The sequence below is a fragment of the Anopheles bellator genome, chromosome 1 (genome assembly GCF_943735745.2).
Source record: "Anopheles bellator chromosome 1, idAnoBellAS_SP24_06.2, whole genome shotgun sequence".
Taxonomy (NCBI): Eukaryota; Metazoa; Arthropoda; class Insecta; order Diptera; family Culicidae; genus Anopheles; species Anopheles bellator.
Window position 1 is genome coordinate 36,522,064 of NC_071285.1, and position 24,143 is coordinate 36,546,206.

Sequence of the window (24,143 nt, forward strand, 5' to 3'; positions counted from 1 at the left end):
ATCCTCTTTACACACGGAATAGCAGTGAACCCCAGTGGCGTGTGTGGTGTTTTTGCGTTCGCGTGGGCTATATTTTATTTCGCTGACAGCCCAAGATGAAGTCCCTGCTAATGAGTAACCTACGGGAACGGTTCAACTCGTGTGGAACAACCACCATAAAATACCTGCTGTTTGTGTTTAATCTCATTTTTGCGGTAAGTGCTCGATGCGTGATTTCCAACGAACGAATCGTGTCAGGATATTCAAAGCCAAACACGTGGAACACCCTCCAAAGGTATTTGCCTACGCAGAGTGTTCAAGCAGTTGAAAAATGTTCCGTTGGCATGTGGATCGCATGATTGACCTCAATAACAAATGATATTGAATAATTGCATGACAGAAGACCCATACGTCCTTCATAGTCCTTCATACAAAAACTGTTCCAAGGATTTCAAAAGCTCAAATTATGCTGAGGTGTTAAAATATGTTTATTTTCAGTGTTGCAGTCGTAACGTGCTTTAAGAGGTTGAGGAGAACATAAGTAGGTCTGTAAGATAAGATTAGAGCCGTTTCTTGCTTCAGAGTCTTTGTAGGTCAAATGACTCATTTCTCACGACATGGCATGGCTCAAATTCGAATATTGTGTGCCTCACTAGATGTACCATTCCATTTCCCTAAACGTCCTTCGTTTCTAACCAATTAACGGACAGCTTTAGATTCGACTTTTCTCGAAATACACGAAACCTTGATGAAGGTCACTGTTGTCCCGAATAACTAAATCGAAATAAGTGTTTCAGGGACATCGCAATAAACTATACCGAAAACGTCGCCGAAGGTTATTAACCAAATCAAAATACACCGAATTAGTATAATTTATTATGCAATTTATTTACTTAATGTAGCACCAAATTCGGGATATGTGCTGTCCGTTGGTTAACTTGAGCTGGCAGGAACATACATGTTTGCCACAATTTGAATTGATATACGTTCTGATTAACACTATGAGTTTAGTGTTGAAAACATGAATATATAATCAGTCTTTCGGGGTTCTACTTAGGTTAATTCGACCCACAGGATAACAAGTTCATCATTATAACAAAATAGAAACCCATTAACGAGAACTAGCGAGCATCGTTGCTTGTGGGTCGCTGTCTTATGCATAATGGATGAAGTGTACGTAAATTTTCGTTGACCGGAAGTAAATTATGGCCCGAAACCAGAGCGAATCGATTAGCGGGCATTGTATTGAGGTCGGTTTGTCCTCTGTCACTCGTTCACAATAAGGATATTCCCCATGGCCCCATGGATATTCGTCATAACGTGTCATACTAATTGACCGGCGGGTCTTTGACAGATTTCGGGCTTGATCCTGTTAGTTGCTGGCATCGTTGTATTGGTGGATGTCAACGATTACCAACACTTCGTGCAGGATCGCTTGTTGGCCCCTCCCGTGGTCCTGATCGTCGTTGGTTCCTTCGTGTTTCTCGTCGCCTCCCTGGGATGCTACGGAGCGATCAAGGAGTCACCAAAGCTGCTGAATGCGTTTGCCGTTTTCCTGTTGATTGTCTTCATTATCGAGGTGGCCGTTGCAGTGGCGGCCATTGCCTTCAAATCGGATCTACAGGTTGCGCTGCGAAAGCAGTTGGACAAATCCATTGCGCGGCACAATAATGCCGATATGATGGCTTGGGACAGCGTCCACAAGAAGATGATGTGTTGCGGCATTCAGGGACCGAAGGATTGGTACGACAACCTTAACAAAACGATGCCGGCAAGCTGCTGCAAGCCCGACCTCATCGAACCGGAAACCAATGATTGCAAGAATGCTCCGCCGTTGTACATTCACCGTTACTATCAGGTAGAAGCGTTTGGCAGATGTTTGGCCCGATATTGCTCCGAAATTATCAAAATTCTCTCTCTTCTGCAGGATGGTTGTCTGATGAAGCTAGAGAATCACTTTCATAAGAATGCCGCTGTTTTGATCGCCGTCGGATTTGCAATCGCCATTTTCCAACTCCTGGGAGTATTCTTTGCCTGTTGGTTTTCTTCGTCCATTAAAAGAAGTAACGCTTAATACGCGTAAGAAGTTAGTAACGAATAGAAACCAACGTTGGTTCAGCGTAACATTTTCTGTGTGGAATGATTTTGAAGACAAGTCTTAAGATGAAAACAGTGAATGAAGTGTACAAGGTGTCCGCAGTAACGTGAATCTTATGGTAATGCCATTGAAAGTTACCTAAACTAGCCTAATTAAGTTATGTCATATTATGTTTAGAACAGACAACAGATTTAATATTGAGCCGCTTCTCTGGAGGCAAATGTCCTACTACACGTTATAAATATTCAGACGCATCATGGAGTAAGAAGTAGGTTTATGGAATAACCGTCAAATGCTTAAGATGCTATTGTTTCCAATCAATGCTATGAGAGTTTATAGACATCCTAGAAACATGTGACAACTATGAGAAGCTAATAAAGAGTCCTTTCATCTGAAATTTTTTTTGTAAACTTATAATTCTTTTTGCATTTGTACACATAACGAATAATTTACTTATTTACTTTGCTCAACATATTCTACTGGCTTTGAAACAGGAAAACGACAAAATTTCAAATCCATTGCACACAACACTTGATGAAATGTTTCAAATCATGCACGAAATATTTCTACTGCACAACTAAGAAAAGACAACTCTAAACTAATTTATTCGATGAAATTATTATTGATTCTTAATGTGTTTTAATTATGTGTTTCAAGTATAATAAATAACCTTCTACTTTAAGGTATTCAAAATAGTTAAATATCTAAACATATAAAAATATCTGCTTCCTACCCCTCACAAATGTCATTTTCAACTCTTTGTGCTGTAAGCAAAAATGTGGCTTACTCTTCTGATGCAAAATACGACTCTTTCTGCTCATGCAAAATGTGGCTAATTCTGCTCTGCTCCTTGCTCCTCTGTCAGTGCTGCGCGAGCAAATCTACGAAACAGTTTTGTTGATGGGAATCCGTTTGCTTTGCGGTGTGTGCTTGATTAATTTCGCTTCTCCGGTTCGCGGTGTGCAGCAGCAGCATTTTGTTCGCATGATGACGGCGATTGAAGTGCTGCGATCGAAATCCTAGCAATCGTGGCTCCGCTGATCCGTGTAAACCAAACACATGTTCGACGCTTTCGGTTTCGCTTTCATTTTCGGTCCTCGGCGTGTGTTCCGTTTGCTTTATTTTGTCGTAGAGGCGTCCGCGTTCGAATGATTGCCGGCGGCTTGGCAATTGTCGCATAATAAGATAAAATTATGGGATTATTTCCCGACCCGCCACTAACGCCGAAGTTAAAGAAACGTTTGTTTGGCGGAAGCTCTCCCCGGAAAAGTGTTCCCAGTGAAAGTGGCGCCGGTGGTGGAAGTAGTGGGGCTGGTGGCAGCAGTGGTCGCCGGAAGAACGATGACCGGCGCAACCAAAGTGACCGATGCGCCGCGTCCGGCAGTCTGTCGAAGTCCTCGACTCCCCAGCAACTGTCCACCTCGTGGGAGTTTATCCGGTAAGTAGTGCGACAGTTGCTGCCCAATTTTCACTTCACGCTTTTGCAGAACCAAGTCCCCGTTTAGCGACTGATAGAAGGGCTTTCCAATAAAACTACTGCATGGAGAAACGTTAATGCGGAACGTTAATAACGGCTCCCCTAAAAAGGTCGTTAAATATATTTTACGACAACCATCCGTTCTGCATTCATTTGAATGATAATCAAACGCATACAACTCACTTTACTCCGCGTGGTGTCATCGTCAGGCTGGAAGTTGCCGCAGTAGCCAGGCCGTTTCACGCTACTAGACTGGTCGGTGCCTCACGTGCACGAGTCGTGCGAACGTGCCATCGAAGCGGTTCGCTTGTTTACGGATTTGTTTTTTCCATTTCATTTCTCTCGCCAAACTATATTCCAATGAACTCGTTAAGCCATCGGGCCCTTCGCGAGGCCCTAGTTGGCACGGAATTGATTTGACCGAGATTTATGCTATGCATATTTTCGGCAACACTCGCTCTCTCTGCGTGCGAAGTTTATATTTTGCTTTCCGCCGAATTATTTCGCTTCCTTCTTGGGCCCCGTCGGCGGCGCGCCGCCTCCCCACGGGCCGATTCTTGCTGTTTGCGGTGGTAATTTATGAGCTGGGCAATAAATTTTGATTATTTCCTTATTGTGCACGGAAGGCGACATGCTGCCGTCGTCGTCAATTCGCGCGGTTGGGTCGAAAGTTCAACCTCAGCGGCGGCAGGAAAGTTTGTTTCGCCAAAGCTCCTCCTGGGAGGTGGCCGTTCGGAGAATTGGTTAGCTCGGAACTACGAGCAGGTGACAAGGATATTACGGTGATATTGCGGGTAGGATTGGATAGGTGTTTCTTAGTGCCTAATCTAGCCATAATTTGTGTCATTGATTGATTAAATGCTGCTACGGTAGAGATCAGTACAGGGCGTCTACATCTGACCGATAAGAGCCGTGCGTTGCACTGTGGTTCTAGTCAAGTAATCGGTGTAACAATGATTCTGGTGACTGTTTCAAGTTGATGGACCTCTGTATTAGTGTAAAGGACATGAGTTCTTCTGGAGTGATTCAACCAGACCGTTCTTTATCAATGTGTAGTCATAAGCCATATAAATAGTTCAATTTATTCGTTCCAATCACAAATGATATTGTTATCGAATTAGCAAAAATGTCCTGTTATGACTGATGTATCTCAAGTGTAATTTATCGGGTATTTCTTGGTACAACCTATTATTGCTTCATCCAACGGAGTAGTCAAGTTACACGTCGTAAGGTTGCTGTTTGGGGTGGTCATATTGATTATTTAGAAATTTGAGAAGTACGACTCACGCAAACATTGGATGTCGACGAATAGTTAAAATTGCAACACAGTCCAGGATGGTTGAGCGACAGTACGTTAATTCTCTCAAACTAACTCAGTATATCTTGACATTCTCGGTCAATTCGTCTCAACCGAACTCTGTGTGGCATCTGGTGGATGGGCGATTGGAAGCATGGCCTTTACAAGAACATCACTCAAAGTATCAAATGGCACGCCGCTCGTTAGTTCGAAGAATTTTCAAATACAAAGCCCCAGAAGTCGGGTCCAAAGGCCAGTCGGCTATCTATCACTCGGAGCATGCCCAAGCTAACCCAAGAACCCCAGCGCGATCGCGATCGAGAAACCCAAAACAACAACCAACCATCGACGATGTCCTCGAAATGGTTTCATACGATGCTTAGCGAAGCAGTTATGCGAGCTAAACCAAAACAATCCCATGATTTTGTAGCTGAGTGGAGCTGTAGATCCGGTTTCAACGCAATTTCGCGGATGGGTGCCATCTGCATAGAGGACCTCTACTGTTCGTTTCCAACTCTGGACCGGTTAGCTATGGTCCTTAGTTTAGGTGTTTTCAAACACCTTTTGCAATAAACCAATGCATAATTCGCATCACACACAGAACCTCGGCCCCGAACGTTTTCCAAAATATTTATTTTGAGCAGTGGCCCAGTGGCCCCAGTATCCCTGTGCGTTGCGTTGCGCCACGCCAACGTTTCACATGGGACTCGGTCTCCAAAGTGAAGCAACCGGCCCCGGGTTGCTTCGGTTTGCGGTTAGAGCGGCAGAGCATAGCGCCTCACGTTTCAGTGGGGCGCATCGCGGACGTCATGTCCCCGCGGAAAAAGGCAACGCTACCACACGTGTGCCTTCGACACGAGGGCAGGAGCGGTTGCTTCACCTTCGGCGGAGGTGACGTTGAATTTGAAAGCAAAACCGCAGATCAAACTGTTTTGCCACCGCGCATTGAATTACGCGATGGCGTACGAAAAATCTAGATCGCGGTGCGACCATTTTGTGTGCTTCCCGTACCCCTGCGAGGAGCTTCATTGGAGCACGGACCTTTATGGGCCGAAACGAATTTTGTGTGACGAATGGTGGCGGCGCGGAGGTTTCTTTGGGAAAGCGATGAAGTGACGATGTCAGGAGCACATTCCGCGGTCTAGGCAGTCCGCGGTGTCTCTGTGACCACTTTGTAAGTGGGAAGTGGAACAAAATGCGTCGATGAGGAATGAGCCGATTGAAGCCGCCGTCCTATTTTTATACTGGTACATTTATGACATTTTATATTAATTTCTTTTTAGACGTGTGGAGAGATTGGTCGGTTGATAAATCCCAACTCTTTTATCAATTTTTGCTTCACCTACGACATGGTACGCTTCCTGTTGAGTTTCTGAGGACAACGCCAGCCAACAGTTACCATCCCGCCGGGGGCAATGGCCGTATTACAAATCGCGGTTCCATTTTACGACGACGTTTGCTGGTGTTTTTTTTTTGGCCAAATTGCAAAAAACCGTAGCGCCTCGTCTTAGACATCGGCGATGGTGTTTTGGAAAAGGAACCTCCGGATTCGGCCACTCCATACTTTCCGGTGCGCTCGTCAATGGCCCCGAAGCGGGCCGTTGTCACTCGGTGTCATTTTCTAAGACAGTTGCAAATGAGGTGTCCCGTTTGTGTATTCGCCGCCACTGCGCTCTGTGTGCGTCGTCTGCCGTTGTTTGGCGCCACTACCATTTGGTGCTCCTGTCCGGGATCTGTTGCTGTCTCTCTTATCGGGGGCCCCGCGACCGGTGACGTGTTTCGATGTCTTCGACGTCGGTCCGTCGGTCGGTCGTTGCCGGGGTGCTGCACCATTAGCGAAGGCGCTGGCTGGCGTCTCGCGCTGATTGTCCTAAAGCCACGCGGCGCGGAAGATAAGACGGCGGTATTCGGCGCCCGTGGAATTTTCTCCGAAATCGAACCCAAAAAGAGCAAAAATCCCGTACCACGGGTATGCCTGGAAACCCTGTTCCCCCCTGCCGAGCGGACTTCCGCCGGTTTCATTTCCTGTTTCTCGGGAACCCGGTGCACCCGGGGTCTGGTTTGTCTGGGGTTTCGCGAATATTGGGTCTCGCTTCGATTCTCGGCCTGTTTGGAAGGAAATCGTGTCTCAGGCGGCGGCGGTTGTTGTTGCTGCACCGGGTTAATGTTCTTACGGTGGTTTGGCCGAAGAGCGAAGAAGAGTCCCCCCATCGCAACGCTAATGAAAGCAAAATGTTCTGGTTTTGCGCATTCTTGACACGACACCGCCACCTTGCCGCCAGCGCAGAGGGCAGCTGCCTGGCTCGATAACAACGATACGAGAGCCGTGTTATAAAACCGCGGGATAGCCCTGTCCTGAAAGCTGTCCGAAATGGATGGCGCAAGGAATAATAATTGTTGTTCGGAGGCCGTTTCCAGTTTCAGGTGCAGGCGCGCCCAAAACAAGGACGCTAATGCAAACAAAGATAGTGCAAAGAAGTTATAAATTCGCTGCAGGGTTGCAAAAAAGGAGCATTCTGCGAATGTCGAGGAATAATTGAGTCCGACGATAAGCCTTGGCCCTCGAGAGGGGTCTCCTGTCGTGGCGAAGAAATTGGCAAAGTTGAAGAAGTTTAATTTTATTATCCACTTTCGAAGGAGCAGGGAGAAGGGAATGGAAGCGCCCACCTTTTTCGATCGTCCACGAATTACGTCAATAAATATGCGCAAGGTTTTTCGAGATAGACCACACCGATACCGGTACCCCGGTGTGTGGTTGGTGGAATAAAAATTTAATCAGAAAGGAAATGGCTGATGGGAGAGAGAGAGGAAACGGCAAACGGGTCAATGATTTCTGCCACAGCCCCCAGTGCCCTTTGTGTGTGAGTCATGTCCGGTGTGCGGTGGTCCGGTCGTCGCCGAGCGGGACGTCGAGCCCACGCAAGGTTGGCTTTTCTGGATGTGATCCTCTCGTGGGCTCGGCAGACATGACCGATGAGTTTAAGCACCTCTGCTAGCATCACTTTCCATACCCGTGGAAAGTGTCTCGATCTCCATAAATCCGTATTGCGGTTAAGCCTGCCAAGCACTGGAATTGTTGTATGGAACTTTTACCTAATCCAGCAACGCTAATTATGATGGAAATTTAGTGCAATTTCTTTACTCTTAGAAATGTTGTAACTTTCTGTCCAATTACGAAGAATGTGGCCACGCCACAAAGAGTGAACTCAAACTACTGTCCCAACGAGCAAATCACATTCACGTGGTCCTTGCCACCCACCCATAGTCGCCGACTCCCCCAGAGTCGGGGCTCTTGAACTTCAGACCTCAGACAACTGGCACAAAATTTAAAGTTTAGTTACTTTAAGTTAGCTAGCTCTTGCTATGTAAAAAGAGAAGAATGCTAGGCTGCTGCAGCTCAAAGTCTGCATAAAACAAGAAACCAACCAACAACAACATGACGCATTGTTTGTGTACATTTACCGGCATCTTTGACGGCAGAAGTGAAGCACTCCGTTTAAACGCATCTGTCCCGTCTCTTTGTGAGCATCTGCTGCCTGATGGGCTCGTCTTTGGACCATCTCTGTCTCTCCCATGCGCCTCGGTATCGGCTCATTTCCCATTACCGTTATCTCTGGTGGCCACTAGCGGGTTCGCTCAAGAGAAGGTCGGGAGGGGGCAGCGGCGGGGAGCGCACCGGAGGGTCGATGGCTCTCGGGGGGCAGTTTGTTGCTCTTGCCGTTCCGATTTTCACCTGTTCCATCCATCCATCGAGAGAGAGAGAGAGAGAGAATTGTCTCTCCCTGGAGCACTCTGGAACGCGCTTTGTTCCGTTTCGCATCCTTTCAAGGGCTCCCTCGCTCTCTCGCTCTCTCTCTGTCTCATTCGATTCACACAACCTTTTCTCCCAAATTTCTTGTTCATGTTTTCAACTCTCTTTACGGCTCCCTCTCTCTCTCTCTCCCTTCGAAGCACAAGTTCAATGTTTTGTTCGTCCGCGATGGCCGCGAGATCGTCGCGCGAGTCGCGTTCAGGCTTTCGGTGTGTTCAGAACCCGCGTCGCGTCCCCGTCGCTCTACGTTCGCCCCGCTCTCTGTCGCTTTCGCTTTCGTCGTTTCGTCGCCGTGTGCGTGTCTCCCCGTGCGTGCGTGCGTGCACACGGGGCACGGACACAAACGCAAAAACGTCGCCCGGCGTGCGCCGTGTTTTTAGTTGCGTTTGATGTCCTCCTGCTGCATTCGCAATCCTTTCGCGTTCGCTTTCGGGACAAACGGTCCGACCGGGTGTTTCACGCGGCCTCAAGGATCGTACGGTCCTCGACAGTGACCGGTTCCGATACCTTTGCTCTGTAAGATTAATATTGTGAGTGTTGTGTGTGCATTCTTCGCTGGTGCGTGCGTGAGGGAAATTCGTTTACGACCCATGGGCAGGATTTTCCATTACCTCTAGTTTGTGTGATTGATCGGTGGAATTGAACGGGGAGGGTCCTTCGCCTAGCTCTGTGGCCTTCGGTCGTGTATGTGTGCGTGCCACTGAAACGCAACCAAAAAACATGTAACACCATCGATTGTGAGTGCCGAAAAACGGTGACGGCAAACGGGTTGGCTACACATGCTTTCCGCTCCAGAGAGCAATGTTTGCTGTGATGTGTTAGCACAAAACAACACGGCTAACAATCAGGATACGGACAGCATGCATTACAGGACTTTGTTTCTTTTGCCACAAGACGACGTGTGGAACCCGAGAATGGAGTGAAAATCTTGATAAATGACAGCACGCTTTTCGTGGCTTTGTTAGAAAGAAAAGGAAACGGCAGAAGGTACTAATCTATCCTGTGTGTGTGTGTGTGGAACGAACCACTAAATGGTAGTGAACAAAGCAGTCCATGCCCTGGCTGGAGCTCTGTGGTTACCTCAAAGAGCAAACTAAAAGAAAACAAAACACGGAATCGCCGAGGACCCTTCTTTTTTAATGAAATGTTTTGTTACATTCTGCCACCCAACACAACAACGCCCTATTCGTGTGTGTGTGTGTGAGAAAAGTGCAATTTATATTTACTGGTTCCGCAACGGTCCTTTTTTGGTGGCGCCCGCATTTTCCACCAACGTGGTGTCTCTCATTGTTTACTTTGACGACCTCCGTGGTGTGCGTTGTGCTAGCTGTCAGTTTTGTTCCTGATTTTACGTATTTATTTTTTGCCCTCGCTACTCGCAGTAACCGTTGCTGTGGGGTGGAGGGGCTTCCGTCGGGGCGCCTGGCGCCTCTTCATCCGATTTGTCTTTTGTTGTCTTTTGTTGGCCGGGTTGCCACACGTCTTTTTCGGTGCTCTACTCGAAGGACCCGTCAAAGAGGTAACCGTTTGACAGGTGGGAATCATGCGGGGGGCGCCAGCCAGCTGCTGGGGGTCTGTTGCAGCAGCTCCTTCGCCGCAAGATGCATGGCTTCGTGTGCTAATAAATTACCCACGGTCGGGGTTTCCTAAGCCGCTCAGTGTCAGGAAATGTCTCAAAAGTGTTGTGTTCTAGGAAATCTGTCCACACAACACACATCGAGGAGGTGTGTGGGGTAAAGTGTGGAACATCAGTAATTGTGGGCCATTTTTTCAATCTTCGGCGGCTCTTCGGCATAGGGTGGCCTTGGGAAGCTCTCGGGCCGGTTGTGATAAATAAAAATGAGAATTGGTTTCGGGCGAAAAGTATGCATTTCACGAAAGCACGGCTTAAATCGCCTATATTTATCTCGAAAAAGCTACAATTCGGCTGTGCAATTCTTGTTTTCATTCGTACTTCAAGACTGTGAGAGGGATTAGACATTAGGCAAGTCTAAACTTCCGGAATCGGATTGTTAAACAGAATGCTCTAGCTGTCAATTTGCTACTCCCAATTTTGCTTGTTTTGCAACTCTATCCTTGAGTTGTTATCTTTAAACAGGTTAGACCATGTCAACTTTTGGGCATGAAAATGACGTCTCACCACGATCATGAGTTTTCTGTTTTAGCACTACTTTAAGCGGTTTAAAACAAATTTGCGATTTTGGCTTATTAAGCAAAGAGCATAGGAGGACTCCAAAAAAGGACTTTCTCATGGTATTTGGATACAAAGATTGCTCCTTTTTTCTTCTTTCTGGTGATCAGAGTCTACTCTGATCTTTTGCGACTATCCTGACCTGTCACCTGTGCAGGGTTGAGCAGGGTAGCCACAATTTCCCATTTGATAACGATTTGATTCCCCTTGTAGTATCGACAATAGTGAATTCTCACTGACAGTAGTAGCTGTGCCTTTGGCGGGAGCTTCTTTTATTTCATATCGAGTTGATGCTGACAGCCATCGCCATGCACAGTTATGTTTCCGATGATCGATGAGTTGCCTCACTGTGACTGAAATGTAGCATTCATCATAAGCCCCAGACGGGTCCCAAGATCTCTTCGCGGTAGTCAGTTATCGTCGGCGTATTGATGAGTGATAAGAATGTCGCGCGTGGCTACTGAATGAATCATACGCCGTGCAGTGGCGCTTGATAAGCCCCACAAAGAGGGGGCCGGTGGCAAAGGTAATCATCATACGCTCTGGGGACATAAAACCAGTTCACCAGCCCTGCCTGCCTGCCTGGTGGTGGGTGCACCGAGTCCGAACCGTGTGTGGGCGTCATTCAACCTCCCTGAGTCTGCGAAGTGAAGAAAGGTGACCGAACCTTGCAATTACGCGAGACGCGATGCGCTTGGTCGGCTGATGCGGAATGAATCGAACGCCCATGCTTTTCCGGCTTTTCGCCATCGGTCCATGTGGCAGGAGTTCCAGTTTCCAGTTTTGGTCGGCACCACTCATCAGCCCTTTGCCCCGACCACAGGCCGGGCACAGGCCCGTATGTGGGTTTTAGAAAAATGGTTTCACCGGCACCGCTCTCCGGACCCACCCCGTCCTGGTGGTGGTGGTGTGTCTTCTCGTCCTTCTCGTGTGCTGCCCCCGTTTCAGTTCAGCCCACCGCGAGCGTGCGATTCGATCACGTTGCTGCGGTTACCAGCAGCATACGATGGTTCGGCACAGCATCGGGCCGCACCACCCCACTGCCGTTGAGTAATTTATGTTATTTTTGTGTGGCCTCCTCTCCCTTCGATGGATTTCGCGCTCTCGCCTATCACTCGTGGGGAATAACAGTAAAAACCACTTGCCACCATTACATTTATGATACACGACGACGGCGCACATCAAGGTTCGCGACTGGACCACTGGCGCGCCTCGACGCGCGCCGTGCCTTACGCTTGTGTCGCGTGTGGGCCGCGCGAAGGGTCTGCAGTCGAGCGAACCCATTTCCTGTTCACCTGTGTGTTTCCTTCGCCGGAGAACATTCGTTCGCACCTGCAAGAACAACGGCCAGAGCACCACCACGACCGTGGCTCGCTGGGGAGCGTAGCCGTGGGCTTCGACATCGTGTATAATTAAATTTCATGCTTGCTACAGTTTCGACACCATCCTCACGCGGTGTGTAATCCGAAGCTCTCTGGGATCGGAAACACGTGGCTTGAGGCTGGAAGACATCCCAAATGGTGTGTCTAATTGCGCCAAGGGTCGTCCGAGAGAGGAACAGCAGATTGGTGACAGCAGATTAACGCTTCCCCGGAGGGTTCGTGTACGGAATGTGCAATTAAAGTGCCGTAGCACTGCCGATTATTGGGACAAATTAAATGGTCCAATTTTGGGCGATGGTGCGCTTATTGTAGAGCAGTATCTGAAAGGGAATCCTTTGGACCCCGGCAGAGTATTTACAATCAAGTGATCCCGATGCTGGTCTATTTTATTACGCACCCCTTCTGAGTGGGGTCCGTTGAGAAATTTGTCTCACACTCTCCGCTGTGTTAAATATAGGTTATTTGTGACGGTGTGTTTCTCACCCAGTTCACAGCTGCCACCGGGGGACTGCACACATGCTGTGGTTTCAAGGCCAAACGACAGAAACAAGTCTCCGACAGGCGCAAGGGTTGTAATATTTACAACCTCGGACAAACTAATCGCGCCGGGCTGCCTGCTGGCTGTTACACGTGACGTGCCTTCGAGGTGGCGATTTATTGAAGATTTTAACATTTTACGACCCGCGCCTGGCTGGTGGTCAATTGTGTGGTGGGTCCGTGTGTTTCGTTGCGCAAAAGCGGTATTTAGCAAATTTAGAGCTTCATGAGAAGCGCTCTGTGATCAGTCAGAGCGCCGCGGTCAGAGAGATGGAAATAAATTTGATTTTATACACGTCTTTTCGACACGCTACTGACGTGACGTGTGACGATGGCGCTCGCGCGCGCTCTTCGGCATTCCGTGGACGATTTGAGCCGTTTTATGACGTCGTTTTTCGAGCCGAAGGAGCTGCTGTGCGCTACTCTAACACTAACGCGCATCATAATGGCACGTGTGAGCGTCAAGCGCGTGGTTCGCGAGATGTTCGATTTACGCTGCTATAAATATATGGGGGGCGCACCGCGTCTCAAATCGCGTAGCATGAGGAATTTGTTGCGCAAAAACTCCACGGGTGTGACCTCTGGCTCCCACCAGCAGCCCCGGGGAGACCTCCGGGGAGATTGAGGTGAGCTAAAAGTCACCGCGGGCATCATCATCTTTTTGCTCGTTTACAAGAGAGGAGTCACATGTGCTCATCGTCTAATGAATTACTGGAGTTTTGGTGCGGAAAGTGAAAGGGATACTACGCGGTTTGGGTCGCGGATCTGGGACGATGCCTGGGAACGTAAACAGCGCGCTTCGCATTGACACACTCCAACAGCCAGTGAAGCTGTGAGCCGCGTAATGAACTGATTAAAATTAATCTCTCATAAGTACTCGTAAGGCCACAGCCGCCAGGATTTGCCGCGCGTTTGCGACTCTGGGGCAAGGCGCAGAAGAGACCCCCTTTAATGGTTGTCTTGGCGATGGTTAATGGTGCATAATATACTGCGCCGTAGCCTGGCCGGTTTCAGAGTCGGAACTCCCACACGCCCGACCCGCTCAGCAACACCCAACAGAGAGAGAGAGAGAGACCAGAACCGCTAGCCCCGGTGTCGCGCACTTCCAATGGCATAAATTTGTAGCGCGTTGGCTGCTGACAATAAATAAAGAAATACGCGCTTTCAGACGCGGACGCGGGTTCAGGAGCTGGCGGCGGCGGCGGTGGTGGAGAAGATCACCCGTGAGGAGGCACTGCTCTGTGTCGGTGGTGTGGATCTGCGTCGTCGGCAGTTTCCATAACATATTATTTAAATACATTTTCACTGTCCATGCGGCGGAATCTGTCTATGTGTGTTCGTTGGAAGGTTTGGCGAAGGTTCTCTTTCTAGCGGGAGCTCCCCAGAAAAAGGAGTGTCTTCGGGAAGGTCGCGCACGCAGCAAATCGTTGGCACGATAAAAACGGGCCGGCTGCCCGAGCATCGTGCAGAGCAGAGCATGGCGGTGGTGTGGTGACGGTCTGGCATAATAGTTCGTATGCGTTCGTCCTCTCCAGACAGCGTGTCTGACGACGAGCCCGATGCCGCCGTGTGTTGGCGTTGCCGACGATCAGGTGGTGCGGAGGAGCACGTTGGGGAGGCGATAGTTTACGAACTGCGAAAGATAAATAAGCGCCCGGTGGACTAGAGAGAGAGACAGGTCTTTAAGAACTTAGTTTCGCAAGAGTCCACACCGATCGCATCGTTTATCTTATTAAAGCGTAATTTTATCTTCCCAGTGAATGAACGCCACGTTTCGTCGTTACGCAAGTGCAGCTTACGGTGGGATCTACGCAAGAATGTGGAGTGTAAATGGTACCTAAGGCTTAGGTGGTTCGCGCGGACTGCTGAACTTCATCCGCAATTAATCGACACAGACACAGATTCGGGGTGCGCTGCAGACGGATTTAAAGTTGAAGTTTTATGAACCACCCCGGGAGTGATAAGCAGAGAGAGCTTAAACGAAGTGGTTTCCGGAAGTACAAATGCACTCTCGAACACGGAGTTTGAGGTCTACAAACCCGGTTGCTGCAGTGCGCAGTGTTGGGTGAGAACTCTCTTGAACGCGCCCGGGCACACAGAGAGAGCACATAAGGATTAAGTGATTTTTTATACCGAATCTTGGGTGTCACCGGTCGTTATTATGCAGTCCGTTCTGGTGTAGCAGCGGAACACGGAAGCTGAGTCAACATGTTGGGGGCACTGAAGCGTCGATGGAAGACGACGAAAAGGTTTGTAGCCAACGGAAAAAATGTGCATCGATAAAGTCGCCTGAGTCACAATTAATTCTCCAGGACACACTGCTCCCGAATTTCTGGCTCCACAGTTTATGAACCTCAGATTTGTATTTAATGCACTGTCCGCCTGGGCTACGTGACACGTGGCCGACACCTTCTCCTGGTGGTGTCCGGGAAGCAACAGTCGAGACACGGGGGCCACTTTGAAGCAGGAAACAATTTGGAATGCATCAGCAATCACCTAGTCCTTTGCTCCTACAGCCACAGCCGTTAGGCCCCGGGGCCGATGGACCGATGACCATCACCATAAAAAACACGCCACGTAACATCACGCGCGCGCTAGCATAGGAAAAAGGACACCGAAAAGAGGAATGGGCCGCCACCTATATTGGGTAACGTCCGGTTCTGGCGGTTCTGCCGGTGGCCTTTCCTGCTCTTCGGAGCCAAGAATGTCTGGCGAAGGCTCAATCGTGGCGCAGGCAGCCCAGACTGCATTACGTCATGTTGGGCCGAACGAACGAACGAACGATGTGGGGTCGGGCGCAGGATAGACAGACCAAAGGTATTATACCGGGGCGCTCTGTCAGAGTTCGACAAACTGCAGTTGCAATTCCCACCGACCACACACCACTACTACCACAATGTATTACCTCTACGCCCCCGGCTGTTCTTATGTTTGTTTATGTGGTGCCTCCTCGGTTCATTCGCCGGTCGTGTGTCGGGCCACATAAGAACCATGTGGCGCCCGGAACCCGGTTCCTGGTCGGGTGGACTTTGGCTTGTGAAGTGGTCATGTATCGGAAGGGGTGTAGCATTTTGAGAGTAGGTTAAACTATCAAGCGGTGTTTTCAGAAGTGCCTCCAGTTAGCAAAAGCATCGGCAAGTCACGCTCTTAAAGTTTCTTCCCAAAAATATTTAACCCCGTTTTCTGGCCGTCAAGATATTATTGGTGCAACTGTTGGCGTATAAACCACACGAATAGGGATGCCGCAGTTGCAACCAATTGTGTGCCATTTTTCACGCGACCAAGCCCAGACACCTAGACGACGATCTGCGGTCCTGGACCGCAAAAAGTGCAATGACGGATGACGTGAACTGGGTCTTACTGGGGCCCGCGGCGTTGCCAAGAGTTTCATTCTATGGTCTGGTCTAGCGCCAACCATGCGGCGGTGAGTCTTCAGACACAGCAAGCTCTCGCTCAGATAACGGTGGATGCGGATTGTTCGTGTCCGTGTTCTCAAGGATGGCCTAGCCTCGGAACGAACGGTGCAGTATTAAGTGTCCGACTTACAAACTACGATGGCCCGACGCTTGCTGCGCACGGACGTCGGTAGACAGCACGGAACCGGCCAGCATCGTCGTCGACCGATGCTGCAGCATCACGGAACACGCAGACACACTCCGGTTGCTCCTCAATCTACGGAGACGAGGGACCAAAGAGTGACCCAATTTGTCGTCGCGCTCCGTCGAGGTTTGTCTCTGCGCCTTGCAGCAGTTGCAAAGTGAAACCGAGCGCGAGACAGACCGGTGGAAAAAAAAATCGGGAACGCCAGCACCATGACGGCCATTTTACGATGATGAATCGTAATTTATTGTGGTTTTATGATTCCGTTTCGGCGACCAGCGAGCACCGCGCCTTATCTCGCGCACGGAAACGATTATCATCTCTCTGCCAGAGGACAGTTGGCCAGCACTTGGCTACCGCCGTCCCAATTTACGGGGTGTTTTTCGCATCGAGCATAATCGCAGGAGGGGGCCCGATCGAAGTGATTCATCACGACGATGCAGCCGGGAGTCCTGTCGGGTTCGATTCGATTTTTCAATAAAACTGTAATCTTCCCGTCCCGTAACTGTGGGAGAGGAGAACTCACATAAAAGAGGGGGAACAAACAGGGTGGCCTAATGGTGGCTGGTGCTTACGTTTCTCTCGGAGCGGGCGGCTGATGGCTTTGAGGATTTTGTAGTAAACGGTGTAGACCGTAGTTGATTAGCATTTTTTATTCAACTTGAACACGTACAACAACGGGTACACAACGGCGGTGTCCGTTCCATTTATTAGCGACGTGACACGACCGGTTCCGCCCGTAAAGTTTAATAAAAGAATTCCTTCTGGGATCACTTTCTCGGAAACAATTTTCCATTGTTTGGGTATTCAACAGATTAAGCCGTTGCTCTATTGTTACGCCAAGACCCCATGTAACCTGTTTATACAGTGCCCGGGCAAGCTCTCGTGAGCGTGTTAGAACTTGATATTAAAAGCACCACAACAACGTGAAAAGGACGACTCAGCGACAAACAAAACGGGCTCAATTTAAATATGTTCCACATCGGACGGGCCGCGTTTTGATATTAAATGTTTCTGGCGTATGCCAAACAGCAATGGACACCCCATTTTCCGCCGAAATCCTTCCCGACCGACCGCTGGGGGAGAGGATATGAGTCGGAGAAAGACATGCCGCCAGCTCTGGGGGCGCGTGTGGTCCTGATGGGCGCCTCTGCGGCTGTCATCGGCCGTGTCACGTTTCGTGGCGTAAATTGTGGACATATTTACAACATCGTCGTATCTAACCCCCGGCACATCGGTGTCAACCGCGAACTGCGATCAGAGAGCATAGGAACGGAACGGGGCAGCATAATACATATTTATTGTGGGAAGAAAGGGCACCATAAGTCAAATGGGCGGCCGGCCCTGCTAGACGGTCTCTCTGTTCTCCCCGTACAAAGTGGCCACATGCGAGGGTCGCTCAAAAAGTGTTGGGAATTTTCTGATCATGAATATCTATTTTATCCCCTTTAAAGTTATCCCCATCATATATTATACATTTGTATCAGCGTTTTCTTCCAATGCTCGAAGCAATTAAAGAAAAGTTTTTCGTGATCTTGTTAAGCTTCTTCGTCGATGTCGTCTTTATCTACTCAATCGTAGCGTAGCGTCGTCCTTTCATGAGCCTCTTCAGTTTCCGGAATAAGAAAATGTCACAGGGCCAGATCTCTGGGGAATACGGAGGCTGTGGCATTAGGGTATTGTTTTGAACAACAATTTACTTAGGAACAGCGATATTTGAGCAGGGACCCAAAAGCCAATTTTTGTTTTCCCACAATTCCAGTCCTTTGTGGCAAATCGCTTCGCACAAATTGCGCATAACTTGCTGGTAATATTCGTTATTGAACGTTCTATCCTTTGGCAACAGCTCATGATGCACCACAACCCTGCAATCGAAGAAAACTGTGAGCGATACCTCCACATTCTACCGAATTGGGCTCTTCGTTGTTCACGTCTTTTCGGTCCTCTGAGAACATTTTGAACCAACCCTTTAGTTTTGTTTTTCACACCAAATTTGATAAAAATTCTTTGCTATCCATTTTTTTTGGAACAAACAAAAAAAGCCGTTGAGCAAAAGAGCTGTCAAAAATTGAATGAATTCTCAAAATGGCCGAACTTATCACCATAAGTGAGCGACATGAGTAGCAACATAACGTCAAAAAAATATCGAAAATCGAACCACCAACCATTTTTTTGAACAGACCACGTATATCGCACAAGAAACCAAACTTCTTTGTTCCCGTTTGGCTGCCATCCATCGGCGGTATTTAATTTTCCCAAGTATGTTTTGGCTTCGGTCTTGGCATGTGTGCGCGGGGTCGATGTTGTGGATGGGAATCTGCTCCAACATTGGGCATCCACCCATCATCGAGATTGGACAGCCTGTTGTGGTGCAGCACAATGGTAGATCTTTGGCAAAGGTGGACATTCGGAATTTTCGGAAGCTAGAGTTTCATTTACACACAGGAACTACCCGCCCGTTCCGTGCCACGGCCAAATGGTTTCCACTTTTTCATGTTCACCTTTGCCAGGTTTGAGAGGGCCTCTGCGCCAGGAATGGAGCTCCAGGAATCGACCCGCGGGAGGCGTGTATTTTATGGCCGTGTATAAAAGGGCGGGGATCCACTCCAGGGCAGGCTGTGCTAACCCTGGCTGGCTGGCTGTGGCCGCGTGTGCTGTTTGGTGGGTTGGCTTCAGCGTGGTTGACTAATTAGTGCAGATTGTTGGGTTTTATAGATATCGACTCTGTCTCTCGGTTCTTTACGATACGGGGCGTGCCACCAGACCCGGCCCCGGCCCCGGCCCCGGCCTGAGGTTGGGATTAATTAGCGAAGGAAAAATCCGTTCCGCTTTTCCGCGTTTCTGCGCTGCCTCCGGCGCAGGCGGACGTGCGCCATTTTGGCGCGCCAGCGGTACGTGATATTTTCGTCCCAGTGTTTTTGGTACACGGAAGCGAAACAAGGCAAAATCACTTTACTACTTGTAGAATCGAATCCTGGGCCAGAGTTCCTCGATGATTCCTGCAGAAAAAAGTCGTTTGACGAATAGGATTCCGTTGCCGGACACACGGAGGTCGTTAAAAGTTTACGCTTTACACTGTTCAGAGATTCGAGCTGGAGTCGCCTATTGATTTGGGCAGAGCTCTCGAAGCAGCTCCTGGAACGGAAGGCTGATGTAATTATTACAAATAGCTTTATTTATGGACGTGAAGTTTTATTGAAGATAAACTGGAGTCCGACCTGGAGGGGAGGGCTCCCGCGCGTAATTAGATGAGTGGGTGTGCTCCTTGGTGCTTACGAACTCGAAATTGGGCCACTAGAGGGGCTATTTGCTCAACTTATCCCTTGAAGCGCCGCCAGCTTGTCGCGAAACAATACCCATTCCTCACAGTAAAGCCGTGTGTTCGGTGTGGCAACCGACATGGTGGGCCCCCTTTTTTCTTGGCCCCGCTTTATCAAGAACCCCTCTCCGAAGTGGGCGCCCGCTCGGGTGTCCTCTGGAGCAGCACGTGTTGTGGCTTCTTCGGCGTCTGATTTCAGTGCCCGAGGCGCGTAGCGTGGCGATGGCCTATCTGCAGCACACATACACGCACACCGAGCGGGGCTTAGGATGTAGCCGTTTTAAGCTTGACGCACCGAAACACGACCATCAAACATTGGGCCATAAAATGCTGGCGCTGGGCGCGCTTTATCTCTTGCGTATTGTTTGCGTAACCTAGAAACCAAATAACTCCCGCGCGCGCGTGGTTGGTGTCCATGAGACCCGGAGGCGTCCTCCGCCGCCACCCGACGCATATCCGGCACCGGTCGCGAAAGGGTTGGGATAATCCTGGAGGCGGCCCCCCCCCCCCCCCCGACTGTCTATTGTTTAACCTATCCGAAATCCAATGACGAAACTCGGTTCGGGGTGTGGAACGCGCGGACGGCAGCCCGGTGCCGGTGACACATTTTTGGCCAATTGTCAACAATCCTGTCACATGGCACGGCACGCCCTATATGCGCGTGCGTTCCGAAATTCCTCGGCTGGCTGCTCGCGCTCTGGCCGATCAACGGAGTGGCCCTCCCGAAATATGCTGTGTTGATGGAATTCGGATAGAAAATAAAATCTGTCCTGCAGAAACGCCATTCCCCATTCCCGGTGGGGGCCAAGCCGAGGCCAAGAAAATGTTGCTGACTCGGTTGCCGTTGCTGGAATGTGTGTGTTCCGCTCACTTCTCTCGGCAAACGGGGTTTCGGTAAAATGGGTGTTCCTCCTCGGGACGATGCCGTTGCTCAACGATGACTGCTGCTGCCGTTGAGTGTGCACAGCGACGACGTACGACCTCTGGAGTGTGGCGGGACCAGGCGGCCCCGAAGCATAATGCTCCAACTTCTTGCACTACAGCCGCTAGAACGTCGTCGTGTTGCGTAAAGGAAGCAAGCCGCCCTGGCAACCACCCTCGGCACACTCCCGCGGTTTGAGAGGTATCTCGCCTATAATTGATGGTATTTATAGCCTTTGGAGAGCTCCTCGTAGGAGAAGAGTCACTCGGAGATAAAGTGGAGCTCGACAAGTTGCTCGGTTCACAAAATGCGCCGACTTCACTTCGTGACTTCGTGGCGGGACCTGTGCGAGGAGATGTCGGTGTGTGCGGGTGAAGCACGCACACACTCACGTCGATGATCTTCCGATCGATCGGCGGCGGAAGATCCCGTCGTCGTCGTCGTCGTGATGCGTGATGATGCGCACGGAACTCCGTTTTGCGGAGACTGCAGATGATGGGCATCGGTTTTTCTTTCCCCTTTTTCGTGGGCACTTTCGCGGGGAGGAGTGGTGATGCGCCTAGCGCAGCGCAAGATATTTCCTTTCACGTGAGCCCGGCATTCGGCACCGTAATTTGGATTCCCTCCAACCGGGCGGCGGCAACATGAGCAGAGCCGCCCGGCATCGTTCGCCCAGCGTTTGAAGGGGGCCGCTTCCTGAGAGACATGCCCCCAGTACCGGCAGCCGCTTCGACTTTCTATCGCCTTTTTCCCGACCCGAAGCTGAAGTGCAGCCGCAGGAAACAAATAAATGACTGATAATGCCCGGGTTCCCAGATTGGCCTGGCTGGCTGGCTGGCTGGCCTGGGAAGAAGAGGGCCATTTTTTACAGCCTTCCAGCCTCTTGTTATCGATAATTTCGTTTGCAGTTATAATACGTTACGGCGTGGCGCTTTGGGTGTTTTTCTACACTATTAACCAATTTGGCGCCTGTGGGCGGTTGGCAGAGGGCCACCCCGAGAGAGAACGCCCGCCGCCGAGAGTCCGTGTCCGGGAGATGGAACTTGGTCCATTGCCTTCCAGAAGGGAGGGCTAATGCGGTCTCGCGGCGAAGGAAAGGAGGAAGTGTGGCACAACACGAGATAATAGGAAATAGGCGATCCTGGGCGCGCTGCTCCCACGAAAATGGCGCACTGTTCCTACTCGAACTCCGCTCAACTCCGCTCGAATGTGTGGTTTTTATCGAGATTTGGTTTTAACTTTTAGTCAAACAACGCGTGCCCCACGTGTGAAGGGAAAATAAGTTTTCCGATTTAACTTACACACATGACGGGGGCCCCTCCCGAGAGATACGGGATCCTCGTCGTCGTTGGGCAGAAAAAGAAAACTTTCCTATGCTTCTCCGATGACGGTGTCTGCCACGTTGTCTGTGGAGTACGATTTGAAGGGCGGGGACAGAGAGCATGTGGAAACCTTATCAGTGGCTTCGCAGGTATGCTAATATTATGCTTGGCGAGTGAGATAGAGAGAAAGTGTAGGCTCACAAAGGCGCATGATGAAGGGTTTTGATGAAATGTGGAGCATTTTTTATGTTTACTGAAGTGTTTGGAACGATGCAAGGGTGGATCATGGTTGCAACATTGTTGAATTGCATTCGAAAGGTTCACACGTGGTACTAGGTTTTGGCTGATTCAGGGTGTGTCTTGAGTTTCACATTCCGATATGACGTCGTTAGATTAATTGAGAACAGTTTTATAGACCTTCCCACAGTAATGTACACTCAAATGAAGAAATATATTGTGAATACACTGAATGTACCTTATAATGGTGAATTCTATTCTATCTAATCAGGGATTATTTTTACATTCGTAACACTCGCGTAGTAATAAATGATAATGACTTTTGAGCAAGTCAATGAAATGTTCTGGACTACAGATAGATCAAAGACTTTCAAAACCACCGTCCAAATAATCCTGCAATAAAATGAGGAAAGATATTTAGCATACTATGATAAACTCCTTAATGAGTCGTAAATTGAAGTTCAAGAACAAATTACTCACTCATTTATCAGTAAGTTGTTAAATAACATATTCATCACCAGTTTGTCGGAAATGCTCCTTATCACATCACTTTATATTAATTTGCTATTCTAAGTTTATTTCAACAAAAGATTTTAAGAAGTACGAGGATAGAAACTTGATTTGAGTCAATTGAAATTAAGTCAAAAACAACGATCAAGAAAGGTAAATAACATTTCTAAAATCAAACATTTTGTAAGGGATCGTTGATACACATGAAACAATTTGACCATTATGTATAGGACTATGAGAACAATATTTACACTTTTGGACTAGAAAAAGGATAAGGATTAAAAAGTAGAACAACATTGGTCTCAAATAATGTTGTCAAACAGCGTGGTTTTGTAATGCGGTCCCTTCTACAGTCTCCAGGTATTATTGCTGACCAGATTGTTTCGATTGTGTGAGCTAATTCTGTTAAATTCCATGGGGTCTTTTCAGTTACTCCAAGGGTGATCAATGCACATGTGTTCTAAATGGATGGCTGATCTGTACAACGTTGTGAATAGCCTCTAAAACTGGAATATCATCATATTTGAACTACATGACTACTTGAACCTTGTGTTTTGATCAATAAGATGCTTTGGTTCGAGTTTGGTTCGAGCAATAAGAGTTTGGTTCGAGCAATAAGAGTTTGGTTCGAGTCAACACAGCCCAGGATATTTCACATATCTCAGCATTTAACGTTAGTTTCCAAAATGTCAACGGGTTTCGTCATTTTACAAGCTAACAAAGTCTTGTGAATTCTTCATCGCGTATAAATGTTTCAGGTTCAGTTGAGGTTTAGTGATGACTAAAAACAGTTTAAGTTTTGAAGGAATTGAGGAGAAGCTTAGGTGGACTCATTACCGAATTAATTGTTATATCACTATGCAAACGACCACCATCAATACTACTATTCCATGGCTTTTCTCTAGGATAAACCTTCCGATTGATTGACGCGTTGTGACTGTCGATTTTTTAATCCTCTTTCAAACACATCCTGCAAAAACGGTGGCCACCTCTTGGAGTCACTTTAGTTCCCTAGTTTAGCCAAATGAAGTGAATTCGTGTTTTGGGCGGAAGAAATGCTCGCCTTCAACGTGTACACCACCTCCCGTGGCCCATTCCCATTTCGCTGTGTGCGCGGCGCGCACTTAAACCGTCTGCGCGCTGTCAGATCGGTCGTCGTCGTCCCAATTGGTGTCGACGGTGACATGTTGTTAACAATAGTGTCTGGATCAGTGTCAAACAGCGGGGAAAGGGTTTTATAGGGCGCCTTGCGGGGAATGGACGTGGATGTTGAAAGTAAAGAGATTTGCTTTTACCCGCCAGCCGTGGGCCGGTCCCCCCGGCGGATTAAGCGGTCACGGCGAAGCATAAGAACCGAACGTCGTCGTCGTCGTCGTCACCCTCTCCAAGTCTCGGTACCGCTCCCCCCCCCAGCAGGATGACTACGGGGGTCCCCAATGTTCGTCATTTCGTGAAGGATGC

The 24,143-nt window shown here is 48.9% G+C and overlaps 2 protein-coding genes across 2 annotated transcripts in view; both read left to right on the plus strand.

Moving 5' to 3' along the window:
- Nucleotides 1-95: 95 nt before the first annotated feature.
- Nucleotides 96-2,053, plus strand: LOC131205225 (leukocyte surface antigen CD53). The gene is made up of 3 exons (XM_058197239.1): nt 96-194; nt 1,334-1,837; nt 1,907-2,053. Exons 1-3 carry the CDS (start codon nt 96-98, stop codon nt 2,051-2,053), a joined length of 750 nt encoding a protein of 249 aa, XP_058053222.1.
- Nucleotides 2,054-3,195: 1,142 nt separating this feature from the next.
- Nucleotides 3,196-24,143, plus strand: part of LOC131214994 (uncharacterized) — a 41,149-nt gene continuing 20,201 nt past the window's right edge. Inside the window, exon 1 of the mRNA XM_058209355.1 lies at nt 3,196-3,515. Coding sequence (XP_058065338.1) covers nt 3,271-3,515 — 245 coding nt within the window. The 5' untranslated portion in view covers nt 3,196-3,270. The remainder of the gene's footprint in view (nt 3,516-24,143) is intronic.

What these genes read in the sequence shown, in the direction of transcription:
- LOC131205225 (XM_058197239.1), top strand. Translation starts at nt 96, where the DNA reads ATGAAGTCCCTGCTAATGAGTAACCTACGGGAACGGTTCAACTCGTGT. An exon ending in TGTTTAATCTCATTTTTGCG is followed by an intron (nt 195 to 1,333) that starts GTAAGTGCTCGA and finishes GGTCTTTGACAG; the next exon opens with ATTTCGGGCTTGATCCTGTT. An exon ending in ACATTCACCGTTACTATCAG is followed by an intron (nt 1,838 to 1,906) that starts GTAGAAGCGTTT and finishes TCTCTTCTGCAG; the next exon opens with GATGGTTGTCTGATGAAGCT.